At 39.7% G+C, this 27875-nt stretch overlaps 1 protein-coding gene across 2 annotated transcripts in view; it reads left to right on the top strand.

Annotated features, from left to right (window-relative positions):
* The first annotated feature begins 711 nt into the window (after positions 1 to 711).
* dennd2b (DENN domain containing 2B) overlaps positions 712 to 27875 on the top strand; it is a 40856-nt gene continuing 13692 nt past the window's right edge. Inside the window, exons 1-11 of one of the 2 annotated variants that reach the window (XM_071488545.1) lie at positions 712 to 1274; positions 10155 to 10253; positions 14576 to 15859; positions 17415 to 17560; positions 21641 to 21759; positions 22827 to 23042; positions 23443 to 23539; positions 23712 to 23756; positions 24175 to 24359; positions 25464 to 25573; positions 26262 to 26331. In XM_071488545.1, coding sequence (XP_071344646.1) covers positions 10180 to 10253; positions 14576 to 15859; positions 17415 to 17560; positions 21641 to 21759; positions 22827 to 23042; positions 23443 to 23539; positions 23712 to 23756; positions 24175 to 24359; positions 25464 to 25573; positions 26262 to 26331 — 2346 coding nt within the window. In that variant the 5' untranslated portion in view covers positions 712 to 1274; positions 10155 to 10179. Of the gene's footprint in view, positions 1275 to 9818; positions 9842 to 10154; positions 10254 to 14575; positions 15860 to 17414; positions 17561 to 21640; positions 21760 to 22826; positions 23043 to 23442; positions 23540 to 23711; positions 23757 to 24174; positions 24360 to 25463; positions 25574 to 26261; positions 26332 to 27875 lie in introns of those variants that run through there. The other variant, XM_071488546.1, reaches the window with a different exon arrangement.

Below are 27875 nucleotides of genomic sequence, written 5' to 3' on the forward strand. Positions count from 1 at the left end.
TAAGATAGCCTTTATTAGTCCCACAGTGGGGAAATTCACAGCGTTTTCATTCACAGTGTTCAAGTTATGTTTCAATGTATTCATGCTTTACTTGAATATCATGACATCAATTTTACTTTGTACTTTACATGTTACACATAATCTGACAGCTGCAGACCCCGACAACATTAAACTGCTGCGTACATAATATAATGTACAGGATGATAATATGAGGCTAATATGAGCCATTCTACTGCGTATATGTTTTTGACACTTGGAGCTAAATTTGCTGATAATATATATGTTATATTCTACTTAACGTACTGATTATTTTCTTGATTAACTGATTATTCATTTTGACTATAAAATGTCAAGAAAAAAACATCCCCACTGCTTTGGATGATCCAGAACCCCAAAGACATTTAATTTACCATCATGTATGACAAAGAAAAACATCAAATCTCACATTTGTTTGGCATTTTTGCTTAGAAAATGACAAATTATATAATAGTTACAGGTTGACTGACTATAACTGATTAAATTGTTGCACCACAACAATGTGTAAAAGCACTTAATGCTGCAGCTGGGAAAGGTGGAGCCATTGCTTAATCTAAAATAATACATCAGAGTGTATTTGCTAATAATGTTTTGTAATGGTAAACTAAATCTGCAAATGTGGTGCAGGAAAAAGTACAATATTTCCTTCTGAAATGCAGTTTAGTATAAAGTCCGATGAAATGGAAACAGTTAAGTAAAGTGCAAGTACGTCCGATTTGTATTTGAGTCAATGTTGTTGCCGTAGTCACATTCCTTTAGCGCTGCTTGGTCACACACATTCATCTCTGACAAATGAAAGACATCTTTGTGTGGGTGAAATGTATTCCCACTGACCGGTTCAGGATTTCAGCATGACAATGCGTTGCGACATGGTTTCTTCCCAGCAACTCGTGAATATTCATCCACACTCCTCAGCCCGCCATGACAATAATAAACAAGGGAAGAGAGCAGGGAGCGGAGAAAAGCGAGGGGGGCAAACAACCCGTTTCCATGGAAACAAGTCCTGCCTTCCACCCTGAAGCAGGCTGTGAGAGGGGAGGCAGCAGTTTTTTTTTTTTGTTTTTTTTTTTTTGTCGGTTTTAGTTGGAAAGACATGAGTCGGAGTTTATTGAGAAGGGCAGGTATCCGGCAAAACCAGCCAAAGTTTTTCAAGGCGTAGACGAAACGGGATTTGTGCGACGCGAAGGGATTATAATCTCAAAATGTCAGCAGCCATGGATGTGAGGAGAAACTCGGAGGTAAAAGCGGCCGCCTGCTCTTTTTTTTTTTTTTTTTTTTTTTTTAGCTACAGGAAGGTTAAACTTTTTGTTAGCGGCAACAAGGCTCCGAAGCTGAACCCTTAAAAGCCGTGCAAAGGTGTTGTAAAAATGAAAATTAAAAAAAAAAAAAAAAAAAAGTTGCAAGGTGCGTTTAAATGTAGTCCTAATCTCCATGTGACCATATTTGGTCATCGACATGTTAAATGATGAACTGCTGTAAGCAGGCTAAAACAACAGGCTGTGTGCCTGTGTGTGTGTTTGTGCCTCAGTGTGTTTTTAGCTGACCCCTTTGAATGGAGAAAAATGTCCCAGCGGATACAGGCAGTAACGCTGTGGATTGTAATTACACCAAGTTATTATCGCTTAAACATCCACAAAGTCAAACCGGCAGATAAGTAGAAACAAAGCAGGACTGTAGATCAGATCACTGAGCTGAACCTACCAGGTTGTAGGTTGGATTTTGGGGGGAGATTTTTTTTTTTGTCTTGGGTGATAAATCCTAACTATTTTATTGTATAGTCTATAGGACTGTAGCTATATTACTGATAGACTAATATTTTCCTTCATTACTTGGGTCCATTGAACGTTTGGTGTGTAAAATTTCAGGATATAGTGACACCTCAACTGTTTGTTTGACACTTCTTATTTAATCCAACAGTGCAGACCTTACATTTCTGAAAATTAGATTAAGATTATTAAAATAATTTAAAGGAAAAGCACAGTTTCCTCACGTTTGAGAGGCTGGAACCATAAAATATTAGGTTATAAATGTTAAATATTACGTTTACATGAGAAATGACTTCAGCCATTAACAAAATAGCTGATGATTAATCATTTTGGCTCTACTTCTTAGATACTATAGTTGAATCAATAGCAAAACGTCATATTTTGTATTGTCTGTACTAAAGCATGCTCTCGCTGAGTATGTTGTGTCTGTAGTAGTATTTGTATCTGTCATTAATGTTTATATGATTTCTTAACAGATTACATCTTAAATCCTTATGATCTTATGTTATTCAGTATAATGCAAACCCAATGATGTGACTGGTTTCCTTGGGCTCTCTTTTTCCCCTAAGACGTTCTATTGTGCAGATCAAACAATGACCCTCCCCTCTCACTGGACAGGCCTGTCAACATAAAGCTATTGAAGAACTTCTTCTCTGTTGTCCATTCAGTTTAACAGGAATAAGCCTGGACTATCCCTTACCACTTTTAGGGGACTGCTGTTCACTCACTGTTCACTTTTTTTTTTTTTTTGGTCTGTCTGTCCTGGCGCTATCTATCCATCCATGATTTACTGAGGATTGCTGCTACTGGTACTTAGACATGGCTGGGAGTCTCTGAGAGTGAAGGTCGGACACCGTTGACTGCAGAGCAGCTCTGAGGGAATAGTTCTGTTTGACATCTTGTTTTAGGGAACCTCAGCCACAGGTCTTTTAGACTGGGGGCTGTACTACTGTAACATATGGTTTTAGCAGATTTCCCAGTCAGGGATCTTATCCAGTGTTGTTCAGATCACAAGACCATCTCCCTTAACTTTACCCCAAAGCGCTACTAAAGATATGAACCGCTGAGAGAATGCTGTCTTTGATACCAAGAAAATCTGCTTCCACATCTCATTGGTTTTCACGGAAGCATTTGAGCTAAAGTTCAAATACATATTTATGTGTGCTGGAACCTTAAAATAATGTGATATTATGTAGATATTGTTTTTTTTTGTCCACTTAAAAGATATGGTACCATTGCTTCTTTATAGTCTGTGGCAGTTCTGTAGCATGTTTCAGTTTAGTTTGGGTTTCACATTAACATGGATTTAAACAATTAACAAGTCATTAACAAGTCAGGTGTGAGACCTGACTCCACACTTGTTCTTGCAGGCAGAATACAATACTGATTAGTCCAGACTGGTTATAAGGATCTTACATTTGATTACAGGTATAAAAATATAATGGCTCGCTATCCCAGTCATGCAAGTGGGGTTCAAGTGCAGTTTGTGGAAGCAAAGGAGTTATCTTGACTCACTGCAAATGGCAATTTCTAGATAATTTAATCCAAACAATTTAAGTTATTTCTTAATCTAAGGTTGTCATCATATGCATGATGATATCACTTATGAGATAACTGTAAGTGATCTCCAAAGTGATGTCATCATGCATATGATGACAACCTTAGATTAAGCAATTAATTCACTGAACACTCATGTTAAGAGTAGTAATGCCAATGTGAGCACTGAATGCCAGGGGACAATTTACAGTGAGTTTCCATTCATTTCTTTTTCTTAGAATTCTGAATTTGTGCATTAGAACAAAATAATAGGTCAAATTACCAAACTTACCATAAAACTATTTTCAACGATCAATGGGGAAACTCCAACACTTTGCCAACCAACCTGTGGTGTTTGTCAGTCAGTCAGTCAGTCAGTCAGTCAGTCAGTCTGTCAGTCAGTCAGTCAATCAGTCAGTCAGTGACGTTGACTTTTATAGGGTTGGCCTCACACAGGTGATGCACAGCTAATCTTTGTTTTTGTTGACTTAGTTAAACTTAGACTTTGAGACAGAGGCAAACAAGAATACACCTCATCTTCTTCTTATGTCCATGGAAAAGACTTTTGTGTCAGAGGTCAGCTCTCTGACACAAATTCTAGCCCCCCTGCTGCAGCTCAGATGGATATAAGCCTGTTTTCCACATGCCTGCTTCTGCAGCTGTGCCTGCTCATATCTAGGTTACACAGAAGGGTTTTTCCTCAAAGAGAAAATATGCCATGATTACTGTGACAAAAGGCTGAAATGGCTAGGAAAAAAAAGCAGATAAAAAATGATTCCAAGAACTGGTTCCACCTGGTCAGTTGAGCAGCATGGCGAGCATGTGGTAGAGTATGGAGCTAATTATACAGGTATGGCTATGTGAAACTGCCAGTAGCATCAACCTTGGTGGTTTTCTTTTACATATAGACACATTAAGGCTGTCAGAGCCTTAAACTGCCCTCTAGAGAGTCATATATCCAGAATATGCTACAGTATTACTGTTTCAGATGGAAGTTTTTGCTTTTCTACCTTGTTTGGCCTGCAGTACAAGGTTGTACATGTGTACATCTCACATGCACAGTTTGTGTCTGTGTCTAAATGTTTTTATGTGGACTGTATTATCCTGGGTTGAGTATCAAGAACTGTATTCTGCACTATAAGGATATTTATGCAGCTCCAGTCCCACACTGCTCCACTGACATGATCGCACTCAACCAGCTCAAGTCTCTTTTTGTCCATTGGGGACAAAACTGGTCTTTCTACAGATACTGAAACAATGGCGTGGATCAGTGCGTGGGCTCATGTCTGCCAGTGAGTTGTGACGTGTGGAAAGAGTTGAGAATTTGCAGAGATTTTCGCTCCTTCCTTTCCCCATTGCTTCTTGGCTGCCTATAAACTTTGCGGTGGTTTTAAAAACCTTGAAGTCAGGTTGCTGATCAGCAGAAATAGACCATGTCAGCCATAAGAGCTGAGTAGCAAGAGACAAAGGAAGACAGTATTATCCTCTGTTTTTGGAGGCTGTTTGTGTCTGCTACTGCGTGTTACAGGATTAACAAAGATCTTAAAGTAAACCTAGTCACAGGTTAATGAGTGTTTGTCTATCATGGCATCACTAAACTGTTTCATGAAGTTGTGCTGTGCTCTTACAGACTGAATATCAGGGGCCAGGTGCTGAGAGAGTGCATATTTCAGTATAGTCTTCGTTGAATGAGAAAGAGGCTCTTGGCATCAGGTCCAGGTGTTTCTGCCCCTCTTCTGTGTTTTCTTTCACCCTCTAAAAACATTCTTTAGTATTTTAAATGCAGCCGCAGTCTGATGGATAGGGCAAATATTAGTACATTCCTGCATGTAGTGGAGAGAACTGTGTATCAGATGATCTGTCAAATGTGACAGAGCCAAGGACGTGCAGACTCTATTTTGAAAGATATTTTACCTAATTGCGTCTCTCCCGTTCAGACACACAAAAATGCATAGACACACACACACACGCATGCATATGCACACACATACACACACACACACTAACACACACATACACACACACACACGACTGATAAAAGACTTACTTTTTAACCACATGTCCCTCTCAAGGATGTATTGAACACAAAGGGCTCTTTTATTCTGTGCCAAATAGTCAAATGGAGACACTGTTGTAGTCCCATTTCATGAATATACTCTTGTTGCTGAGGAAAATATGCGTCATTGATATCCCTCTCATGTGATCAATTAGTACTTCTGGACTTTAACATGACAAAAAAACGGCTAAGCTAGGTCATAAAGATGATGGTATTTAATGTCTTAAAATGACAGTTTGGCTTTTGGGATTTGTTTTCAAGTCAGAGCCAAAGACGGTAAAACTCATGGATGTCTTTTTCATCTCTCTGTGTTGAGTTTGAAGTAATGGCAGTAATTTCTGGAAGTGTGGGGTTTATTATTGTCCTGTCAAGATGTGATGACATTCATCAAGATACCACCAGTGTGTGTGTGTGTGTGTGTGTGGGCTTACACAGAAAACAATGGGTGCTGGTGTTCTGATATGAGTCATGCTGCCAATGTGTGTCGGCCCTTACTTTATATTTGCTCATGTTTGTTACTTGACCTGGTTGCTCAGTGACATTTTCAATGCAGGCTATCAACAATGAAGTCAAATAAATTTATGAATGAGGAAATTAATTAATCTTTTTAAACTTACTTAAAAAAAAACCCAAGAATAACAATGTTCAAAAAGTGGTATTTTATGTTTTATATTAACAGTAGATCAAATAACTAAGTGTAATGTAAAAGAGGTCTCTAATAGTGATGACGATATAGATAATTATCACGTTTTCTTCAGCTCTCCTGAGCTTTTCAGTGTCTTTAACCCTGCTTTACTGTTTTGATTCAGTCCCACTGTTCTCATCATTGTTGTTTCCAGATGCATCATTCAGCTGTTCTCATTGAAAAGCCTGCCATATGCTACCTTCTAAGCAACAAACAGGAGTCAGGCATTGTTGGCAACTAGCTGGTGAACATAGTGGACCATTTAGCAGTTTAAGAGCTGGATATTTCCCTCAGGAGTTGGTGAAGACCAAAAACAGAGCTAAAGGGAGAGTGTATGTTTCACTTGTGTTTTTCCACTGGCCAGAAACACACCTCCAAACAAAGGCTAATCTTGCTCTGTATCCATATCAGCTTTGTTAAGATCTACTGAAGAACTTATAATTAGTGTGCTTTCCACACACTAGTTTCTTGAATAACACCAGCTCCAGCCAAAGTGTTCCCTCATACATTAATGACTTTTCCTGCCCTGTGTCATTCTGTAAAACACCAAACATACAAACACTAATTGATGTCAAGTTTGTCATCATAATTGAAGGAATGCTTCCTATCAGCATGAAGCTGTTGACTTCTCACAGTTGACTGTTAGCTTCTCTTTGGTTTAGACATCTCAGGAGAAAATTTGTCTTGAATCTGGTTGAATGCACTTTAAAGGTTCTCTAGAGCTTACTTCGAAGTGGTTGTTTACAGGCTGTGATTTTGTGTAGGGAGATGCTATCAGACCTCAGGAAGTCAGTTGGCTAACGCCTTGGTGTTTACACTGTAAAGTCCATCTTGGGCCTCTGTGACACATTTCTGTGATTGTAGCTTTCTCAGTCCCAAAAAAAAAAGAAAATGATGACGTTAAACAAATAAACATTGTTCTTGACTCGACATAACTGAGGCGTGTAGAGCTGACTTACTTTAAAATGTTAAGTTTCATTTTCTCCACTCCTGACAGCTAATTTTTCTAATTTCTTTCTTTCATCTTTTTATATTTTCTTACAAATTAAAATGACAGAAGCACCTTGTTTTCATTCCAAGCAAGAGAGAGTCAGAGACATCATTGAAAATTACTTCCAAAAGCACACTTTTTTCAGCTGGTTAATCAAAAATAATATTTTACACAGCTGCCTGTGTGTCTGAATTTCATGTAAGCAGAGTATTTTCATTTTGTTTAATTTAGAGCAGTGGTTCTCAGGCTTTTCAAGGATGCCTAAACTGACAGAAATTAGACCACAGACCCCCATATAAGATTTTGTCACTGGGTCCCCCATCTGATCAGATTTTTGCTTTTAGATGTGTAATTACACAACATTTTTGAAACCCATGACCAAAATAGTCATACATTATGTTATTGTGGTACTTATGGATGGAATTGTAGTGAAAATGAATTTTTGTTCATTTTTGTCATCCAAAAAGCATGTCCTCACAGAACAACCCTAAGGCAGAAATCGCTTGAGAATGACTCTTGATGCACTGTTGCATTCACAGTATGCCAGTAAACCTTGATGTTTGAATTCCATTGTCGAATCCTACAGCTCTGTGTGTATCATGAAGAATATTGTGTGCCAAAATTAACTTTAAATGCACTTTAACACTTAACGCTTTTCATTTTCCGATAGTCCTCTAAAACAGGAGTGACAGCAGGAGAGGAGAGTTGTAAGCAGGACAGTTTATGATGAAAATAATGATGCATGCCCGGTCCTCTTAGTGCAGTCCACTGTTACGGGAAATAGCTGACAGCAGGAATGCTCCCTCTCTCTCCTCATCTGTCTCTATAGGACTCAACTCCACTACTGGTTGGCTGGCTTCTTCATACAACAATTTCCTGTAAACAAGTCATGCTGCCAAGCACCCTCCCATCCTCCACCTCTGATCTCTAGGGATCTCCATTTGACCTCCTTATGCACCAGAACAATGGCTTTGAGCTTTCCCGAATGGGTCAATGCTGCATTTTAAAAAGTGATTTTCAGGGGCAATGGCCTCCAGTTTGAAGGGACTGATGGTCTAATTTGAGTTTAAGTCCAGGAAATGTTTATTATATGGAAGATGTCTTCACAGTTTTTTTTTCTGTTGTTTGGACTTTTCAAAGTGTAAAATAGAGGATGTAGAATGAAGCTGATCCACGGCCCATAAGTAACAACAACATTCATTCAAATAAAACCAAAACTATGTGCAAGGGTAGATATTACTCCTCTTTGTGCTCACATATGCAGTATTTTAAAACAGCTGAATTCCTTATAAGCTGTTCTTATGTACATGTTTTCCTGTTTCTGTTGTCAGACAGCAGAACAGGTATGACCCATTATAACTACATGTTGACTTTGAAGCCATTTCCAAGCTGCTTCTAAAATCCAGATTTTATAACCACTACATCGTCTGATTTACCAAACACGTAAGTTAAAGACAAAGACTGTGCTGTGATTTCAGCTATATTTATAAAATGATGGCTCACAAAGGAAGTTAAAAGTGATGTCTTCCTTATTTTGTCTCACACACAGCACACCACACAGCCTCTGTCTGGGTCAGAAATTGCTGCTCTGCCACTCATTGAACAGAGTGGACACGAGAGCTGGTGTTACTGGCAATTTTTTTCAAAATAGCCAAGTGGCAACACTGCAGGCTATAAACAACCCCCTATTAGAGACTGTTTGCAACAATTCATCTTGAAAGAGCAACGGCCAATGGGGAAACTCCAACTCAGTCATGGATATTTGGTTGACCAATGGCGGAACTATGTTCATTCCACTCTATTCATCCCACTCTCCCAGTCAGTCAGTCAATCGCTCATGGCCATTCGCAGTTATAGGGCGGGCCCGCTGTCTATTCAAAAATTATTTGATAACATTTCGATTTCTTTTTTCAAAACTCAAATATCAGTCTCTGCCTCAATAATTCAGTATTGATTGGCCATACTAAATATCACCAGGAATAAGTGAGCCAGTGTGTTTTGTTGTGATTTGTTTGAAACGGATCAAGGCTATTACCAGTATTTTATCCATTATTCATATTATTATCATTATCCAGCATACGTGCAATACATGACACAAGGTGATCCATTGTGTTTAGCTTGATTAAATCATGCGCAACAAATACTTGGTAGTTTCCAAATAGCTACACAAACCTCTGCAACTCTGCACACATCAAACTGCTCAGTTATGTATTTATGTGTTACAGAACCATGGGGTAGCAGTGCCATGAATGCCATAATGGCTTTCTATCCAAATTTCCTTTATGGCTATGATCCAAACGTGGATCAGGACCTTGTTTAAATATTGTGTGTTAAGCTGTTTCTGTTCCTGTAATGTAGTCGTATAACGTGAAAACAGGCGTTTTTTGTGGCAGAATATCTTTATCTGAAGCAGCAGAGTTTCTCTGGCACAACGGTGTCTACATGCTGTGTTAGTTATTCCACTTCTGGTTTTGTTGAATTGTCGGCAATGTTTACACTGCAGATTCAACATGGCAGATGTGAGTGGGATACTCTGTAGGAAATTTTATTAGCTTGCCTCATGAAAAGTTAACAAGTGCAATTGTGTCATCTTGCCCTCTCAGCTTAATCTGTGATTGGGTTAAAGTTGATGATGGTTTACAGTATTAGAACTTATAATAATAATAATAATAATATTTCCCTTTATAATTCTATTATTATTACAGGAACCTGTTTGTGCCTGTTGACACCAATAATCAGGGTCAGAATCAAACCCACATTAAACCGAAGTGGTAAGCAACCATGATGGGTAACATGAATTGACGTGCTTAGAATGAGGACACTCCCAGTTTTGTGAATGTAGGTCATTTTATTTTTGATGTGTCAATGAACTAAAGTCATCACAATATTGGATCTGTCGTTTCCCTACGAGCTATAACTCTCTAGAGTATACTGTATTTGAGTAATTTCCTAGTAATTCTTGCTGACAAACCCGGAGGACCTTATTTTTAGTTTGCAATATCAGTCCATGTTTTTAGTGTTTGCTGAAATGCATGGCATAATGCAGCTTTTCAAATGTTTCATATCTTTGTGTTTGCCCATCAGGTGAGTGGATGGTTTGCTGACAAACATGACTGCCAACAAAAGCTCCAAGGCTGTGCCTCGTGCAGGAGGGGGTAAAACTCCCCGGGACGTCCCCGACAGGTCAGTGACATGTGGGACAGGGTGGGATGGTTAATGTGCACTTCCAGTCATATCACATGGTTTCTGAGTATTTTATTTTCAACCATGTCTTCCCGTCAGTGATTAGTCTTTCGTAGTTTTCTTCCCTTTTTTCACTTATGGAAAAGAACAACCAGTGTTTTTCAATTGTGATAATTCTTCCAAAGCTTTTGCAAGTACAATCCTGTATCCTGGACAAGGGCCCCATCCAACTCTGAACTGTGAGTAGTGAGCTTGTGTTAGCATGTTGAGAGCTGACAGTGTCCTACTGGGAGAGAAAAAAACAAACTCGGGGAATGATATGTGATATCTAGACTATTCATTCTCACAGTCTATCATCCTGTCCATTCTTAACAAGCTCAAAATTTTCTTTTAACAGAAAGTCTCAAGAGCAACATGGCAGTTAGCTACACATGATCGTCCTGCATGCAGCTGTGAAGTGTAGTCTGTGTTCACTTTGTCCACAGTCACATCAGTTTGTAACAGTCTGATGCCTAATTTGATTTAGATGATTGTTAGAAATGGTGCACCTGTTGGTGTTTTCATATATATCTATGAATTTTTTTAGGCTTCATTCATGGTGGTAAACAGTCAAACATTTCTTACAACACAGAAAATAAAGTAACCTTTGGCAGCTGGTTTATGGAATTGCTTGTGGTGTAAATTAGGCCTACTAAGGTAGTAGCCTAACCCGCACAAACGTTAATCATAATGTTAATATTATGATCTAGATAAATTACATTCATTTGTTGGTAAATGTACACATATACGCAATTCTCAAGGTAAACCTGGTGAATATAAATTACAACTAATCTAAAACTAAAAGCAAAAGCTCTCTCACCCTGCTGGCCCTGTTCCTCTGGCATGACAATTGTGTATTTAAATGGACTCTCTATTAGAGCGGTATTAACATCTTATAGTCCTCATGGGCTCACATTACACTAGATTCAAAAGCTCACATATAAAGATCTTGAGGCAAAGATGCTTTGCAACTCCATGTTTTGGAGTGGAGAGGAAGAGGAAGAGGAATTAGCTGTGTTAGATAGTGCTACACAATGTGTGCCCCGAAACCGTGAGATCAACCAGGGATCCATTTCCAGGACAAATTACACCCATACTGAACTGTGTGGCCTCAAGAGGAACACATAGAGACATGCAGCAACATGGTGGGAAAAACTAAGCAAAGTAAAAAAAAAAGTGTTAAATTCTTGCTGTGTGATCTTCTGTGAGAGAATAATTTACCAAAATAAAGGATCTTCTTTTGCCAAGTTTCTGATGTTGTTATTAACCTCAAAGATCACAGTTAAAAGCAAACCTGAGAGGTGTTTAGGCAACACAAAACGTATTGACAGGAGGACTGTGTGAGAGAGAGAGCTCATCATAATGTGACTAGTGTTTTATACACCCACACATGCACATCTTATTGTGTGTGTGTGTATATATATATATATATATATATATATATATACATTAACAAGTGACTGGAAAGAGCTGGTTTACATATGTTGAACAATAATAATAAAAGTGCTGGTCCTCTGAGCAATCTGCTCTCCATCCTGGTCAGTAAAAGGAAGTGGCTTGTGGTTAGCATGCCCTGGAAGCCTGAGTGAAAGCCAGAGGCCAGGTTGTGACTGGCATTTAGCTCTTCGTACAGTACAGTATGTGTGGCCAGCCCAGCTGAAGCTGACTTAACTGGGCTTATTTTTACAAGCATGATCCAGACCACTAGAAACCCCTGAAAGTCCCCAAACCCTAAATAGACAGAGGTTCTGCACATATTTTCTTTATTTGTGTCTAAACGAGAGGAGTTTGTACTGCTGCCTGCACTTTATTTTACAGCATAAGGAGTAATTCTAAATGAGGCTATAATATTCTAAAATCCATCTTCTTCTGTGGCTGATTTAACTTTTGCAGTTGATAAAATCTGCTGCTTTGTAAACAGATCAGATTTAAGTACATTGTGTTAATGGGAATAATGGTGTACAAACCAAAGCAAGCAAACACCAAAACATACAAACAAAGATGCAAAGTTCACAAAAGGTAAATAATATATAACAAACAAAATTCAAACATATATGAATTTTATTATATTTGAATAATGTCACTAAGTCAATGATTTTAGACAGAGAAAGGAAGGAAATCCAAATAAAATCAGAGTAGAAATTTGTAAAGATTCGGCTCAAAGTCACTAAGTCAAAAGAGCATTTCAGACTAAAACTTCAGGATGTCGTGAACTGAGTATATATGTATATATGCAAAACAAAACATAGATGCAGTCTAATCTCTCTTTCTTTAGATACAATCTTTTTTGAAACATTCACAAGGCACAACATGAAGCCAGTTTGAATCCTTTCTTTCACATCATCTTGTTACTGCTTGTTTACTGTCACGCTGGAGGAATCACAGTTAAGCATGGAGACACAGCACTGAATCCTCCCTGTGTTTCATTTGTGAAATGAGGAAAAATGTAAAACCCCAGCGACCATCAAACCAGAGAGCGAAAATTCAAACTGTCGTCATTAACTCAATAAACCGTACTGTTACTGGCAGTGGAATTGCATTACTTAGTGTTTGGTTTGGTTGCTACTAAAACATTCCCACTGATATTGAGCTTCAGAGGCACTGTTCTCGCTCTGGCTTCCTGCGTTAGCCATACTCCTTGGCAGAAGTTTAGTTAGGAGCTTTGCCAGGGAATCAGTAAGATTTTAATTTGCCAGACAAATTCTAATAACTCCCAAATGAACCCTGCAACATGTCATATTTTGGACTGCTGATTTATATCAGAGAGTGCTCAAAAAGTATTTCCCTCATGAAACTATATGGTTTGTTTGACTAATGCTGGGGTTTTAAATTTGCAGTAGTGGAAAGTAACGAAGTACATTTAAAATACCGTATTTAAATAAAAAATGTTTCTGCACTGGAATATTTTTATTTGATGCTACTTAACTATTTTAATATTGCACTTTTTACCCCCCTACAGTTACTATACATATTAAGATTTTTACATAAAACATAAACGATGCAGTACAAAAAGCTATACAAAAAAAACACAAAACTGTCTGAACAGGGTTTCATGTCACAGGCTTCGGATGAGATGTTTTCTAGACCACCAAAACATTTCCCTCTGAAACTTCTTGTATGGTTTAATTTCAGTAACTGGTCAAGTTATCCAGTATTTCACAAAACATTTGAGAAAAGTCCAAAAACTGAAAACACACACATTAGAACTTAATTTTTACATCCATTAATCATCTCAGGTTGATGACATATCAGTTCATATACGAATGTTTAATCACAGTATTCAAAGTATTATGAGCATAAAAAGTACTTCAGAGTACTACAGGCTAGCAATGAAAAATCTCCAGACGGGAGCTGTCCTCTTGAAATCTCATATTTTTTTAAGGGAAGTAAGATAAGATGCATCCATCATGCTTGCAGCTTGCAGGTTTCTAGATGTTGTAAAAGTTTCCCCTCCCTGGAGCAGGAGGAGTGAAACCAGGGAAGGGCAGATAGGTGTGAAGCAAGATCTGTCCCAACTTGCATTGTTGGATCACAGTCCTCAGCCCTCAGCTTCCTCCTCCTTCCATAACGCTTGTTATTCTAACCATGGCTGTGACATCAGATCCCCCAATGCTTCGCTTTCGCAAGAGGTAGTCAGCTTCCAAGTCATGACAAAGTTCCTGAAAGACTATGAGTAGTAAGGTGGCACTAGAGGGAAAGTTTCTCTCTGTGGAAATTTTAAAGGAGGTGAGCACCGTGAGAAAATGTGTGTGTGTGGTGAACAATGGTACAGTCAGTGAGAGTGGGACTACTGTAGCACCTAGTATCACTTAGCTGGGGGGATCAGGAAAGGCTCTGAGGACCAAAGAGTAGCAGTGAGACTTTTACAGGTAAGACGGCTGTAATAAATTTTGCTTTCTGTGTGAGGTCCACGGTCATTCTCTTTGAGTTATTTTGATCATGCGGAAAAATCCACAGTGGCATTTTAATGTAGTCTGTATTTCTTTTGGCCTTTATTTTAAATCTCATGCTGCCAAAGACAGAATACTTTCCTGTGGTTATTCTTAATAAGTGGCTCAGGTTCTGCCATTCTGCCTTTGATCTTGGAAATGAGGTCAAAACTTTCAGCTGATTTCTTTAAAGTTTTCACCCATCCGTTCCTCATTGATTTTCTGTTACTTTTCATGCTGCAGGGTTGAGTGGATTTGTTGACAGCTCTTATTATTCACCTCTTAAATATCCTGATATGTTTTTTTTTTTTTTGTTTACAGTTAATGTTCACACCTTTCTTTGTCTTGTTTCAGGTGCCGATCTACATCACCGTGTCCTGTTCTCTCCGTCAGCCCAGGGCAGAGCCAGCAGCCACTCCTCAGCGATAGTGAGAACTCTGGGAAGCAGAGTAGGTACATCCGCACTGACGGCAGGTTCCTGGTACGTGCTGGCTGGAACAGCAAGACAGCTAGCCTGTGCAGTGGTGCCTCGCTCACAGGTGACACTGACTCCCGAGGCTGTCTCACCAAGTCAAAGAGCATCAGCTGCCTGGACAACCGACTCTCCATCTATAAGCCCCCAGCTCAAACCAAGTTCTGTCCGGAAAATCAGGGCGTCCAGGAGCAGAAGGACAAACAAGGGGATTTCTCTGCAGGAGATGGACTTAATGGTAGGCCACTGAGCTGGAGCACACTCTCTCTGGGACCTTCCTCTAACCAAAGCCACAAGCGCACCCTCTCTCTCACCCGTTCAGTAGCAGGTGTTCCCCCCACCACAATTCGCAAAAAGATCTCAGAATGGGAGTGCAGAAGGGTGGCTCTGCCTAGGATGAGCTTGTGTCTGGATAAAAGAGGAGGAGAGCGTGTGGGGGGCAGTGAGGGCTGCCCGAGCCTGCTCTCTTCTCCCTGTAGCGAGAAGACTTTTGACTTTAAGGGGGTTCGCAGGATGAGCACAGCGTTCTCGGAATGCTCCTACACAGAGACGGAGGAAGAGGAAGGAGTTTCAGACAAAGATGGTCTAGGTCGTTTCCAGAAAAGGATAAGTAAGACAGAGTCCTCAGGAACCTTTGTACGTTCCCTGTCTGCTCGGAAGGAGACATCAGCAGTCCTCAACAGGATACAAAAGATAGAGCAAGCCCTAAAGGAGAATCCCAGCCCAACCCCCCCACGTTATCTCAGTAATTGCTATGCTCCAGACAAGACAAGACAAAAGTCTTTTGTGATAGGTGACGACTTGGACAGTACATGCACCAGTAAGCGCAGCAGCATTTGCTCCGTGGCCACTGAGCCAGATGCTGCTTTGGTGCCTGATAAGCTCTCTAAACTCAGACAAAGATTTAGTGTGAGCTCAGTCAGGTCTGAAAGCCCAGAACCAGCCAGTCAGCAGACCTCTGTTGGCCCACCAGTAAACCCCTTACCCAAACCCAAACGCACTTTTGAGTACGACGCCAAACAGGACCAGAAGGGCGTGTTGCCAGCCAATGGACTACCTCCAAACAGAACCTCCGAGTCTCCCCCGCCTCTGCCCACCACCCCTGCACCCAGCATGACACGAGCACCAAAGACCAAGGGGAGCACCCCCATGAGAATTCAGGACAGGTGAGAATATCAGTGTGCTTGTGTCATTCTTAGACAGTAAAACATTTGGGTCATTACTCTTGGCTTGTCATCAGTGGTAAACATTTGAGCAGTATTTACAGGAGATGCTACTGCTGAGTGCAATATGCAACCAACTTTTTCTCTAAAGCTTGGATGTTTGGGGCACACTGATCCTATACACAGAAACTGTACCTGTGCCAGTACAGGCTGCCAACTCAGTTTGTAATGCCTCGTGTTACTTTACATAAAAATGATGAGGAACAGGAGACTGTATCATGAGAGAAAAAGTTGTAATGGTTCACTTCTGTTGCTAGGAATTGTTTTAATACTTTTGGGACATTATTCTTTCAGGGGTTTGGAAAGTTTCTAGTGTGTCTGAAGGACTTGTGAGGAATTTGGATCACAGGCTAAGTGTTTGCTTTGTTGGTCTTGTAGTTTAACAAGTTACTCATCAGTGAGCAGTGATCAGTAACTTGTTAAATTACTCCGATCCACCATGTTTTTCTTAAGTTAAATTTGAAGTGGAGATCAGTGTTGAATCACTTGTCATGTTTCCCAAAAGACCACTGAAGAATAATAACATTTTTCACTTGAGCTAAATAGCATCATAGGTTATCATGAAGTTAATGCCTACTGGATATCAATCATGAGAGCAGTTCATACTAAATATAACTCACGTATCGACCATTTGAAATGTCAGATAGCTTATTTCCAGAAATTCATGTTGGTCTATAAAAACATCAGGCAATTGAAACCCACACAAATGAACTTACTCAAGAAGTTCACTCATGCTTTGCCTGTAGCTGACAACACTCTATGTGAATCTGGTTAATGGAGTCGACTGTTTTCTTTTTATTCTTGACTTATAGAATCAGTCAGTCAGAATCAGTATTTTGTGTGAGGGTGGGGCCTCTCCAGATTGCCCCTGTGTGAAATGGGGATGAAATCCTTAAACAATCTTCCCTCGGACTCTGTGTTTAACATTCCTGTGGCTCTAGCAATTTCAGACCAAGTTTAAAAACCACAAGCTGTCGATGGCGCGACATGACTGTAGATCCCTGCACTAATGTCGCTCAAATTCCTCTGCACTGGCTTGACATGTGATGAGTGCCTTGCATTGTACAAAGAAAATAGTAAGATATCTGCATGTTTACTTGAGACTTATCCGGAATTTTGTTGTGATTTGAGCACATTTTGATCAGGACGTTTCTCTTTTTTCTGTATTTTATAATTAGTACTTCTGATTTAAGGCTTTTGAGGCATAAGACAGCGGTTTGGACGTGTGTTTATAACCACTAGAAGTATCTACACCACCTGTTCAGTCTTTCTCTGTTTCCAGATGGCAAGTGGAGGCGGTTAGAAGTAAAACTGTCTGTCTGGTCTATTTTTAAAAGCATCTGGATTTTTTCTGTCTACTCTTATCTGTCTGTCTTCTCTTAGGCAGACACTGAATTGAATCTTACTGATTCTCTCTCCTTATAATTTTGTCTGTGTAGCTCTGCAACAGTCTTTCCTCGTCTTGGTCTGTTTTGACTTTCTCTATTTTTTTTTTCAGAGAGTCTTGTGAGTCGGAGGATGCTGTGAGTCTACCATCTTCATATCCGTCCTCACCCACAGAGAATGGCACACTGACTGCAGATTCACGGAGTCGACCCAGTTCCAAAAGCACTTTAGAGGAGAATGCCTATGAGGACATAGTAGGTAAGCACATTGGTTCACTGACTTTGAAAACAGGAGAAAGGACCTTCATTTTACTCACTTGTTTTTGTCTGACCAGGATCACTCATGGATGCAGTTTAGAGTCGGAACAATTAGCCAGTTCATTAACTGATTGATCAACAGAAATAATCGGTAACTTTTTTTAAATTCAATTAATCATGTCACTTTTTTAAGAAAAACTGACAAAAGATTCTCTGGTTTTAGCTTCTTGAATATAAATATTTGCTAATTTTGTCATTCTCTTCTATGATAGTAAACTGAATATCTTTGTGTTTTGGACTGCTGGTCAAAAACACCAAGACATCTGCAATATGCCCGCTTGGGCTTTGGGAAACTGTAGACATTTTTCACCGTTTTCTTTTATGGACGAAAAACAATGAATCAATGAATTGACAAAATAATCGATAATGAAAATAATTGTTACTGATGGCACCAAAAGAGTTCAACTCATACCTAGGAAATCATAAAATTTTGATTGATAGTTATAAGCGAGGCAGTGGCAGTATGTTAGTAATCTTCCATACTGATGGAGGTAGGTGAAGGTAATCTCAGGTGAAACTCTGCAGCACTGTGAGAGTTTGAAGTGAGCAGATTTTGTATTTATGACTACACACTTCCATCTTTTTGCACATGTAATGAAATCTTTATTATAACTTGATAGTATTGACACCCAGATTAAATTAAAAGTGATATTCCCCTGTATCAGAGGATCTTTGAAAAAAAAAAACAAAGTGTGTTGGTTTGTGTTCAGAATTATCTGTGCAGAATAAATTACATTTAATTACATTGTTATTGTGAATGCAGCATGGCCTATTGTAATAAGGTTGTGAGGGTAACTCCTCTACCTGCATCAGCCTTGTGTGGGGTGGAGAAAAATTATCAATGTGGAGCAAGTCAGTGAACAGTCCTGAACACCTGGGCATTATTATTATTATGGATGGATAAAGGCAGACATGGATGGATATTTTTAATGCAACCCTCTTAGTGATACATTATGTATCTCACTGTAAACAGGATCAACCCAGTACTTCTCTGAGATAATGTGTGTATGAAATGCTGGACATGGTGTAGAGCCAAATTCCTTTCCACTAGCAAATGACCCCAGGCCTTCTGCCCAGTCCAGTTGCCAGCTCCCCCAGTGCATACTTAATGTGGTGGAAATGTGTGTCAGCGTGAGTGTAAGTCTCATGATGAAGGTTGGATTTCAGAAGCAGTAAAAATTTTTCACACTCTGAAATATTTTTCATGATAAATGCTCAGTAATTACCAAATAAGGACAGATTTTTTTAATCTACATGTATTAAATTACAAGAAGCCATGTTGTTCTTGAATGAGTTTTCAGTGTACTCATAAGATTTTTTTTTTAAACTGAGGATGTGCGGTAGTCTCAGACAGAGCGTCAGGGCATGACTGATTTTCATGTGAATCCCAACAAAGCCCCCATTGTTCATCCAGCACTGTGAATGTGGAGTTTGCAAGTCAGAGATGCACTTTTGCCAATCTCTGTTTGTTCCTGACAAAGACATTGTTTTTGAATGAGTTTGAAATTACTCCCGCTATTTCAAACAAAAGCTTCCTAATGGAAGAGAGCAGTTTCCACCACTGCTACGCGGTGGTTTGACAGGTCAGATGATCTATTTGAGCAGCAGCCACGGCAGCAGGAAATAAGCCACGTTTTGGTCCCTCTGTTCCCTTATTTTAAAAAACATCTCATACAGACAACCCCACATATTTTCTAAACTCCAAGACGACATCTTGGCTTCCTAAGCTTGGAAGCTCTTGGGAGGACATTCACTCATGCCTTTTGGCACTTGTGCTTGATGTCAGACGTTTACCTTTTGAGTGCAAGTCATTTGTGACCTCTGCTACAGTGTTACCACAGTTGCATGGAAAATGGTGATGTTAAGTGATTGTTGTATATTAAGTTTATTGATTGAGTGCCAGTGAGTGATGTTTACAGACTGATGAATCACACCCCATGCACCTGTGATGCTATGATTCAGCTGTCTGCATCGTGGAGTCCAGAGTGTGTTACTACATTCACCGTCATAGTCTGCTCTTAATCTTGGGAATTAATGTGGGAGACTGGTGCATGTAACGATTGATTCAAATTCTAATCAAGTTACACTTAGACTTAGCTACATATGCCGTTGGACCTATGATTGTGTTATTCTGTGGTATAAAATATGCCAAAAATACAATTCATTTCCCCTACATAATTTCCCCAATGTGGTCACAAGCAGACTAGATTCATGACTGACACACTGTGTGTTTTGTGGTGCTGCCACATGTTCTTCCAAAAGTGTAACCTGTGTTTTGAATGGGTGAGCGGTTACCACTACACTGTAGCTTGTCCACTTTACAAATAAGCTGATACTGACACTGTTGGTATAGTTTGTTCTGTGCCTCGCCCTACCCAGAGAGACCATTGTGTACACAGAAATGTACAATCACAGTGTACAGCCGAGGTGTGTCCCCTCCCTGTATAATACTCTGTGTCTGGGGGTGTGTTAGAGAGAGATCTGAATGTTAGTAATCAGAGGAGTAGATTAGTACCCTCCAGTACGTAAGCAGCTATATAGACATATCATTTTCCCAGCAGGCTCTCATTACAGTATTGCTTCAGTTTAATGGAGTAGCGGCACAACATGGGGTCAGACTAAGCCCTCTTATTCTGTTCCTCAGTTTTAATGATGCACAGAAAATAACTCCAGTAACCTAATTTACTGTGTGACACAGCATAACACTCTGAAGATCCCTGGCAGTGTGTGTCAGCTGCACATGTGTGCTTGGGTGTGTGTATTTACCTCAAATCGCTTCAATAATTAACCTAAAAAAAGATAACAGAACAAAGCTCTGCTTGTAGGTTAATCTTCAATGTTTTTAAAATACTCACACACTGTTTGAGAAGCGGAGTTCATCGGGTTTTCCACTGATGTACTCAGGAAGAAGGAACCCAGCTACCAAATAGATTTTTGTTCTTTCCCTCTCTGCTGACAGATAACGCTGCTTTTCTTTCTTTTAAAAGTTCCCCTCATGCATTTCGACGCCATCTGGCTCTGTTTTTATTCTTCACTCTGGTTTCTTCACTTTCTCACAACCTTTTTTCAGACCCTGCCAAAAAGCTATTCTCAGAGCACATGTCTGAATAGACATGGACTGTGGTGTTACACAAGTTTTCTCTTTATTGAAGTTGGCCCTCTGCCAGGTGACATCAGTGAGAGCAGTGCAGTGTAATGTTCCCTTTCTTTCCTTTTCAGCTCTAATTTATTGACTGAAATAGAGCAGTAACAAAGTCTGTGCCTATTGTAATGCCTTGAAATAAAGTGTGATGTTTTTTTTCAATGAGTGACAATGATGCACTGTGGTTTTTATACCTCATGGCTTTTGCTTTATATGCAATTCCACAATATGTTTTCATTTTCCATATTCTGTATGTTTCACAAAAAATATGCCTTGCAAATTATATATATATATATATATGTATATACTGTATATGTGTGTGTGTTTGTGTGTCTATGTATACAGTATGTATACGCACACACGCACACACACACACACACATACACACATACACACATATATATATAAATACATGCACATATACATATAATATATTTGTACATGAAAATGTAACTGTTCATATTATTTGAACAATTTTACTGCCAGAATCAAGGTCTAAGAAGATTACCCTGCTCTCCATTTCTTACAGCAGACAGTTTGCATGCCTGGACGGTGACTCACCAGCAGTGTTGTGTCCAGAAGTTTCAGCTGGGCCCGCTGGGGCCTATGGGGCCCAGTGCCAACAGTAACTGTTTTGAAAAAAGAAAGTTCACTTGAGCCAGCTGGGAGTGACCTTTGACTTACCTTTCATGACTCATCTCTTCTCAGACTAACCATAGGGAGGTCCTCTTGTGCCCCTGACACCTTTTACTGCCCCCTTTACCCTTTTTGACCCCACAGCCTCGTCTGTCTTCTGTTGAAAAAACAGCATCTGTCCATGGATAGTTGCTAGCTGACATTATATTTGGACAATGTTGAATATTTACTTCCTCCCCACAGAGAAGGAGAACCCATATGAGGATGTCGACCTGAAACGGAAGAGCTTGGGTCGGAAGTCATGCCTGTTGGAGAGCAGATCTTGGACCACCATGGACAGGAAGCTGAACTCTCCACCGCAGGTAAGTCATAAGCCTGCTGTGATCTGCAGCACTGAGGTCTTTTCCTGTAGTAAACATAACAGATTTCTTGTAGTAATGTGAATCCCCTCGCTAGGTGTCAGTGCTGAATACTGGACAAGAGCTTTTAAAGAATCTCACACCTAATTTGTAGCGCTACAGGAAACAGTTTGATATGTTTAGACCTGGTGATGTTTCACAGAAAGGCTCAACTGCAGATTTGGCTTCCTCTCTTTAATGCTCAAACACTTGTCCCACAAAAGAAAGGGAGTTCACCCATGATTACTGGTGGTAACAACAAATGCAGGCTAATACTCGAGCAAACACATCTAGTGCATCATCTCTGCCGGGAATACAACAGAAGAGCAACTGCTGAATCTGTTTACAGCTCAGCCAGACAGATTTGTGCTGTTTTGAGTCATAAATTATAAACTCAGTCAATAATTGGCTTTCATCATCCAGTGATACTGATTTTGTAGTTTTGTGCACACCAGCAGGACACAGTAAAGTTACTTTGCAGAGGGGTTTGAGGTGTGCAGTCTGTTGGCTCACTGTGGCTGCTCCTTCTAGCTCAATTACTCCCTTTTTATGGATGCATTTTTGATAACTTGTTGCGGTCAGCGCTAACCTCTGGAACAAATACATTGCATTTCCAGCAACTGCTTCACAATAAAAGTCACCTGGTGTTCCCCTGGTTGAACAGCTTCAATTCTTTTAAAGTTCTGTTCTGATAGAGAGTGAACAGTAAACAGTGAGGCAGATATCAGGGAGATGAAATTATAAATGGTAATGTTGAATTACATGCATGCATTGTTTCCAGTAAATCCCTCCTACTTAGGTAGGCAGTTTGAATCCAGTGCAGGAATGGTGGCCCCCACCATTAACAATGAAAACTACTGTATATAAAGAGTTAATTACCTCAAAGACTGGGTTTGAGTTTATGAAAATCTTAATGATTATAACTTAAAAAATGTCTTGAATTAATGCACTTTGATAACTTTTATAAATACCTTACAAATAAATAAATGTGATGAACCAAACCTTTCTTTTTCTTTTTTTTCTCTGACTAGTTGCCTTCTAAACCCAGTAGCCAGTCCCTACGCCTTCCTGGTCCGAGCGACAGGAAGAGCCACCGGCTGTCACAGTTATCCAATCGCTACAGCCATGATGAAATGCTGCTTCTCCCCCAGATTGGTGTATCATCTTCACATTGTGGCCTGCTGGATGATAGCCTCTGTAGCACCAGTGATACCCTTGCCTCACATAGGCACTGGAGGATCCCCAAGGTACACACTGCTAGATCCTACTCAAACACCTATACTAAGTCGTAGCAGAGCTCTGGCTGTGTTCTCTGTCCTTTCCTGCTTCACAGATGTGCTCAGGTTTCTAAGTCACGGTCAGAGCAGTTCTGGATCACTGGAGATTCCTCAGTTTGGAAAAGATGTTTTTAAAACACATTGCCTCGATGCATGTAATTACTGCGTGGGTTTATGCCCTCGTGGTGCCTTTTCTCAAGAACTCTCCTTGAAACCTTTCAGTTTTATTTTTCAGCAACCTTTAAAGCACACGTACATTGTTTTACACTGTTACTTTTGGCCGTGTATACCCGCTACTTCCTCTATACTTAGGATCAAAAACAAAACCTCAGATTCCCCAACAGAGAATTTTCTCTTCTTCTGTTTACAGCTGGTCCAGAGGATCAACTCCATTTACTGCACTAAACGTGGGAAGAAGAGGCTGAAGAAGCTGTCCATTTCCAATATTGAGACTGCATCTCTAAGAGGTAAGGGCTCTCTGTATTCCCTCCATCCGCTGGCAAGATAAGTGAGTAAATATTTGCATCTTAGCCACCCACATAGAGTTCTCACTGTGCCCCTCTCATGACATAAGCCTGTTTGTGAAATTGCCCTTTGACCCATAGAAAACCTTCTTGTCTGTCTCATGTCTGCCTCCAGATGACAACAGTGAGAGTGAGAGCGACTCTGATGACAGGTTCAAAGGTGAGCGTTCATTTTCAGGGGTGAGGTACTACACTTCTGCTAGCTCTGAACATTTTCTCAGAGCTGTTTTTCTCAGTGCTTGTGCAACATTGCCCAGTTTTGGATGTAAAAACGTGACCTGACTTGACTGAACAGACCACAGAATTGTAATTTGCTATATGCACTAATTATCAGTACACCACACAACATTTAACATGTCTAAATTCAATGACAGGAATGAACACTGATAAGATTTAGTGCTGTTTTCTCTCTGTTTTGGATGCTTCAGTGGCATCAGTAAAAATGAATTACAACAAAATGTACATTTACATGAATAAAGGTTATTACCATATCAACCATAGATTTACATACTGAAGTGTAAAGTGTAGTGTTTATTTAGACCATGAATTTATGTATTAATGTTCACTTCCCTCCGCAGCTCACACCCAGAGGCTGTTGAAACTGCAGTCCATCCTTCGACGGGCCCCTAGCTACCGCACACTGGAGCTGCAGCTCATTGAGTGGCAGGAGAGAGAGCTCTTTGAGTACTTTGTGGTTGTTTCACTAAAAAAGAAACCCAGCAAAAACTCTTATTCCCCAGAGGTCACCTACCAGTTCCCCAAGGTATGAAAGTCCTAACTGAATCCTTCTGCAGCTCCTCTCACCTTTTACACCTGACATAACAAGAATTCTCAGTGACTGAATTATTTTCACATGGAGCAAAAATCCAATAAGTCCACATGGCAGTGCCCCTAAAATGCACGACCTCTGTCATGACCTCACCAGTGTTTTTAAGTGTTTTAGCTCTAGATTTAGAAATCACAAATACTTCACAGATCTGTCACTTCTAACTGTCTTCTTATGCTTATGATGGTCAGAACCACATTATTATCAGTGTTGAATACCTTTGACAGTAGGAACTGATTTAAAAAACTTGCTGTGTGTTAATCTGTCCAGGTTACTGCAATTGGTGGAAAAAAACAATTAAACTAATAAATGTATGCATGTGGACAACAGCAGTGTCAGCAGCAAAGAAAGTTATGTTTAAAACTTGTTTCACATAGTTAATATTGTCTGGACAATTGGAGATAATGATGGAGATGAAATGTTTATTTTCAAATGAAATCCAGTTAAGTCGTATTTAGACAGTTTAGAAGATGTAAATGTTAATGCCACGGATAAAGCGTGTTAGATCAAGAGCCCATTATGTATTATAGGCTTTCCAGAGTTTTCCCACTGTGAGCTTTAGCCAGGGACTCCTGCAGAAGTGTATATGCTGGAAATCACATTGCATTTCATAGGATGCTTAGTGTTTAAATTGAAAATAGAAATGAATATTTCTGTGAGCTTTTCACACTTTATTGTGCAGGTTGTCTACTATTTCAAGTTGTACGGGCAATTCAGATTTACAACAGAGTGTCTGTGGAGACTTGGGCACCTGTTTATAGTTAAAAATGACCAGAATCCATTTGTGTGGCAGAGAAGTGTTTTTATTTATTGTTATTTAAGTTTTGGTTCAATGGAAGTGTCCCCTGGGAGAAGTATGTCTCAGCCAGTCAGGGAAAACACTCACTCTGTTGTTGAGTTAATGAGGACTGAAGGGGGCAAAGGTTTAACCTTGTATGGGAGAAATGATAGTCTGGTCATTTACTGGTCATGACAGAGAAGAAACTGACTGAAACTCCTCTCCTCTCCTCTCTTCCCCTCTCCTCTCCTCTCCTCTCACAGCTAGAGAGGCCCACCAAGCAGATGAGGGAGGCAGAACAGAGGCTCAAAGCAATTCCTCAGTTCTGTTTCCCAGATGCAAAAGACTGGAGTCCTGTTTCTGAGTACAACAGGTATGACCAACAGTCTTCCATACACATTGTGAATTTAACCAACTGATAGGTTGAAGGCAGACTCTGGCAATGTAGCATTACACTTCCAATGTTGGGGAGTTTGTGGAAGAAAAAAATAAAGTATAGTCAAATCAAAGCAGCAGAGACTGAGATATCATTACTTTTAGTCACTAGAATGAATCAAAAACACTGGATTTATCCAGCTTCCCATGAAGCAACTCATATCATTAAGGTTGTTTTCTCTGACTCTGGAGAGCTTCTCCAAAGCCACAGAGGACATTGTTTGAGTCGTGCTTCTTATAATGAGTAAATTTGGTGAAGCTCCCCCTTAACTTTTTGTCGTAACATCACGCAGTATCAGCTGTTGACAGAAATTTAGATTAAGGTATAGAGAGAACATAAATTTACTGTCATGATTGACAGAAATAACTAGTGTCTAAAACAGAATATTTTGAGAGCGTGTTATCACTAATAATTTTATCAACACAGCTTATTATTATTATCTTTCAAACACCCCCACCCTTGTTGCTGGCATGTACGATAAAATCTTTTATAAACTGTGCCATACCCAACAAAAATTATGTGCCCTATGTCTTCTATTATTATAAGTTTGTGCATGTGCTGTTGTCTACACGTGTATGTGTCTTGGTGTTGATTCTCATGTGTACACATTTGTTTATTACTGCAGCGAGACCTTCTCCTTCATGTTGACGGGAGAAGACGGCAGCAGGAGATTCGGGTACTGCAGGCGCCTGCTGGTAAGCCACTGGTTAACTCTCCATCCTCTGCTCCCTGTTCACACCCTGCTGAGCCCTGTTTGTTGTGACTGAGCTTTTTATGTGAACATGTGATGCTGTTTTCCTGTGGAGCATGACCATCCACTGTGGCAGCAGGAAAGAGATCATATAGATAAAAAAAAATGGGGGAAAAAACCTGGTGTAAAAACTTTATTTATGGGTTAAAAAGTTTTTTTTTTCCTTTTTGTTAAAAAAAGGCACGCAAACATCCACTCACTCATTATTATAGCAGCTGATCAGCATGATGGTCCAGGGACCTCTCATGATTTTGTTGTTGTTCAAGTTTGCCCAGGAAATACCTATGGTTAGCAGTAGTAACAGAAACATCTGGAATAACAAACAATCACACCACATCGCCAACAGAGATTTTAGTTGCTAGAAAAATGCATTAAAGTGGTTTAATTTTCAATATGTAAATCTTTCTTTTTAAATATATTTTGAATTTGATTTAATCACAAATTTATCTCATTCAGTAATGATCATAAAGGGTATAAGAATATAATAAAAGTATAATTGAACATGAAAACTTGGATTGACTCAATCAGTTTAACAAGAGTTTCTCAGGAGAGGCAACACAAAGAGAAACCATGAAAAATCTAAACGTTGTCATTGTGGAGCATTTCCTCCTCATAATGAGGCCGGAGAGTGCTTTGAAGTTTTTGTTGAGTTTTCCATTTAGCTTGTGGGTGGAGAGCATGACCATGTGGGATTCGGTGAAATGTGGTGGTGATTTTGTTTGCCATTTGGTATTTCAGAGTATGTTTACAGTACTACAGTGTGTATGTTCTCAGACATTTACAAGGAGTGTCTTTGCTGTCATGTGTATGTGTATGTGTATTTGTATTTGTATGTGTGTGTGTCTGTGTCTGTGTCTGTGTGTGTTTATGTGCTGGGTTACAGCTGGACATGCTTCATGCTTCATCTGCTGTGTTGATCTGAGATTCATCTTGATAGAAGCAGATTTTAATGAAGGCAGAGGAAGATGTGAGCTGCTCTCCTGCAGTAACTTTGTTTCCTCCCTGCTGTCTGTCCAGCAGTTGGCAGTAACCAAGCATTCCTGAGGACTTGAATCAAGCACCACATAGTTGATTTAATCATCCATTTGGAAAAGCGGAGGAGAAACAAGAGGAGAAAATTGTATACCTAATATGGACAAGTGGATTGGCGTTTCTTGAGGGCTTGTGTTCATTTGTGTCTCTGTGCTTGAGTGTCTGTGCGCCTGGTGTCTGGAAGCACATAATGGTCTGTGAGTGTATAGAGGAAGGCAGATACGATCAGCAGGGGCAGATAAACCACCTGTGTTTAGGAAGTCGGTATCCACATGAAAGACTTTCACCTCAGATGACAGACTAGATTCAATACAGTATTTAAACAACTTATCTTTATATGATATTATCCGGGTCAGACCCTGATAGTATAGATTAGATAATATAGATTTGTTTTTAAATAAATTAAATTTAGAGTATTATTCAGCCTGTAAAAAAAAAAAAGGAATGATCGCTGAC

Source organism: Trachinotus anak, unplaced genomic scaffold (assembly GCF_046630095.1).
Source record: "Trachinotus anak isolate AG129_WGS33_773 ecotype Australia unplaced genomic scaffold, CSIRO_AGI_Tana_v1 ptg000011l, whole genome shotgun sequence".
In the NCBI taxonomy this organism is placed as follows: domain Eukaryota; kingdom Metazoa; phylum Chordata; class Actinopteri; order Carangiformes; family Carangidae; genus Trachinotus; species Trachinotus anak.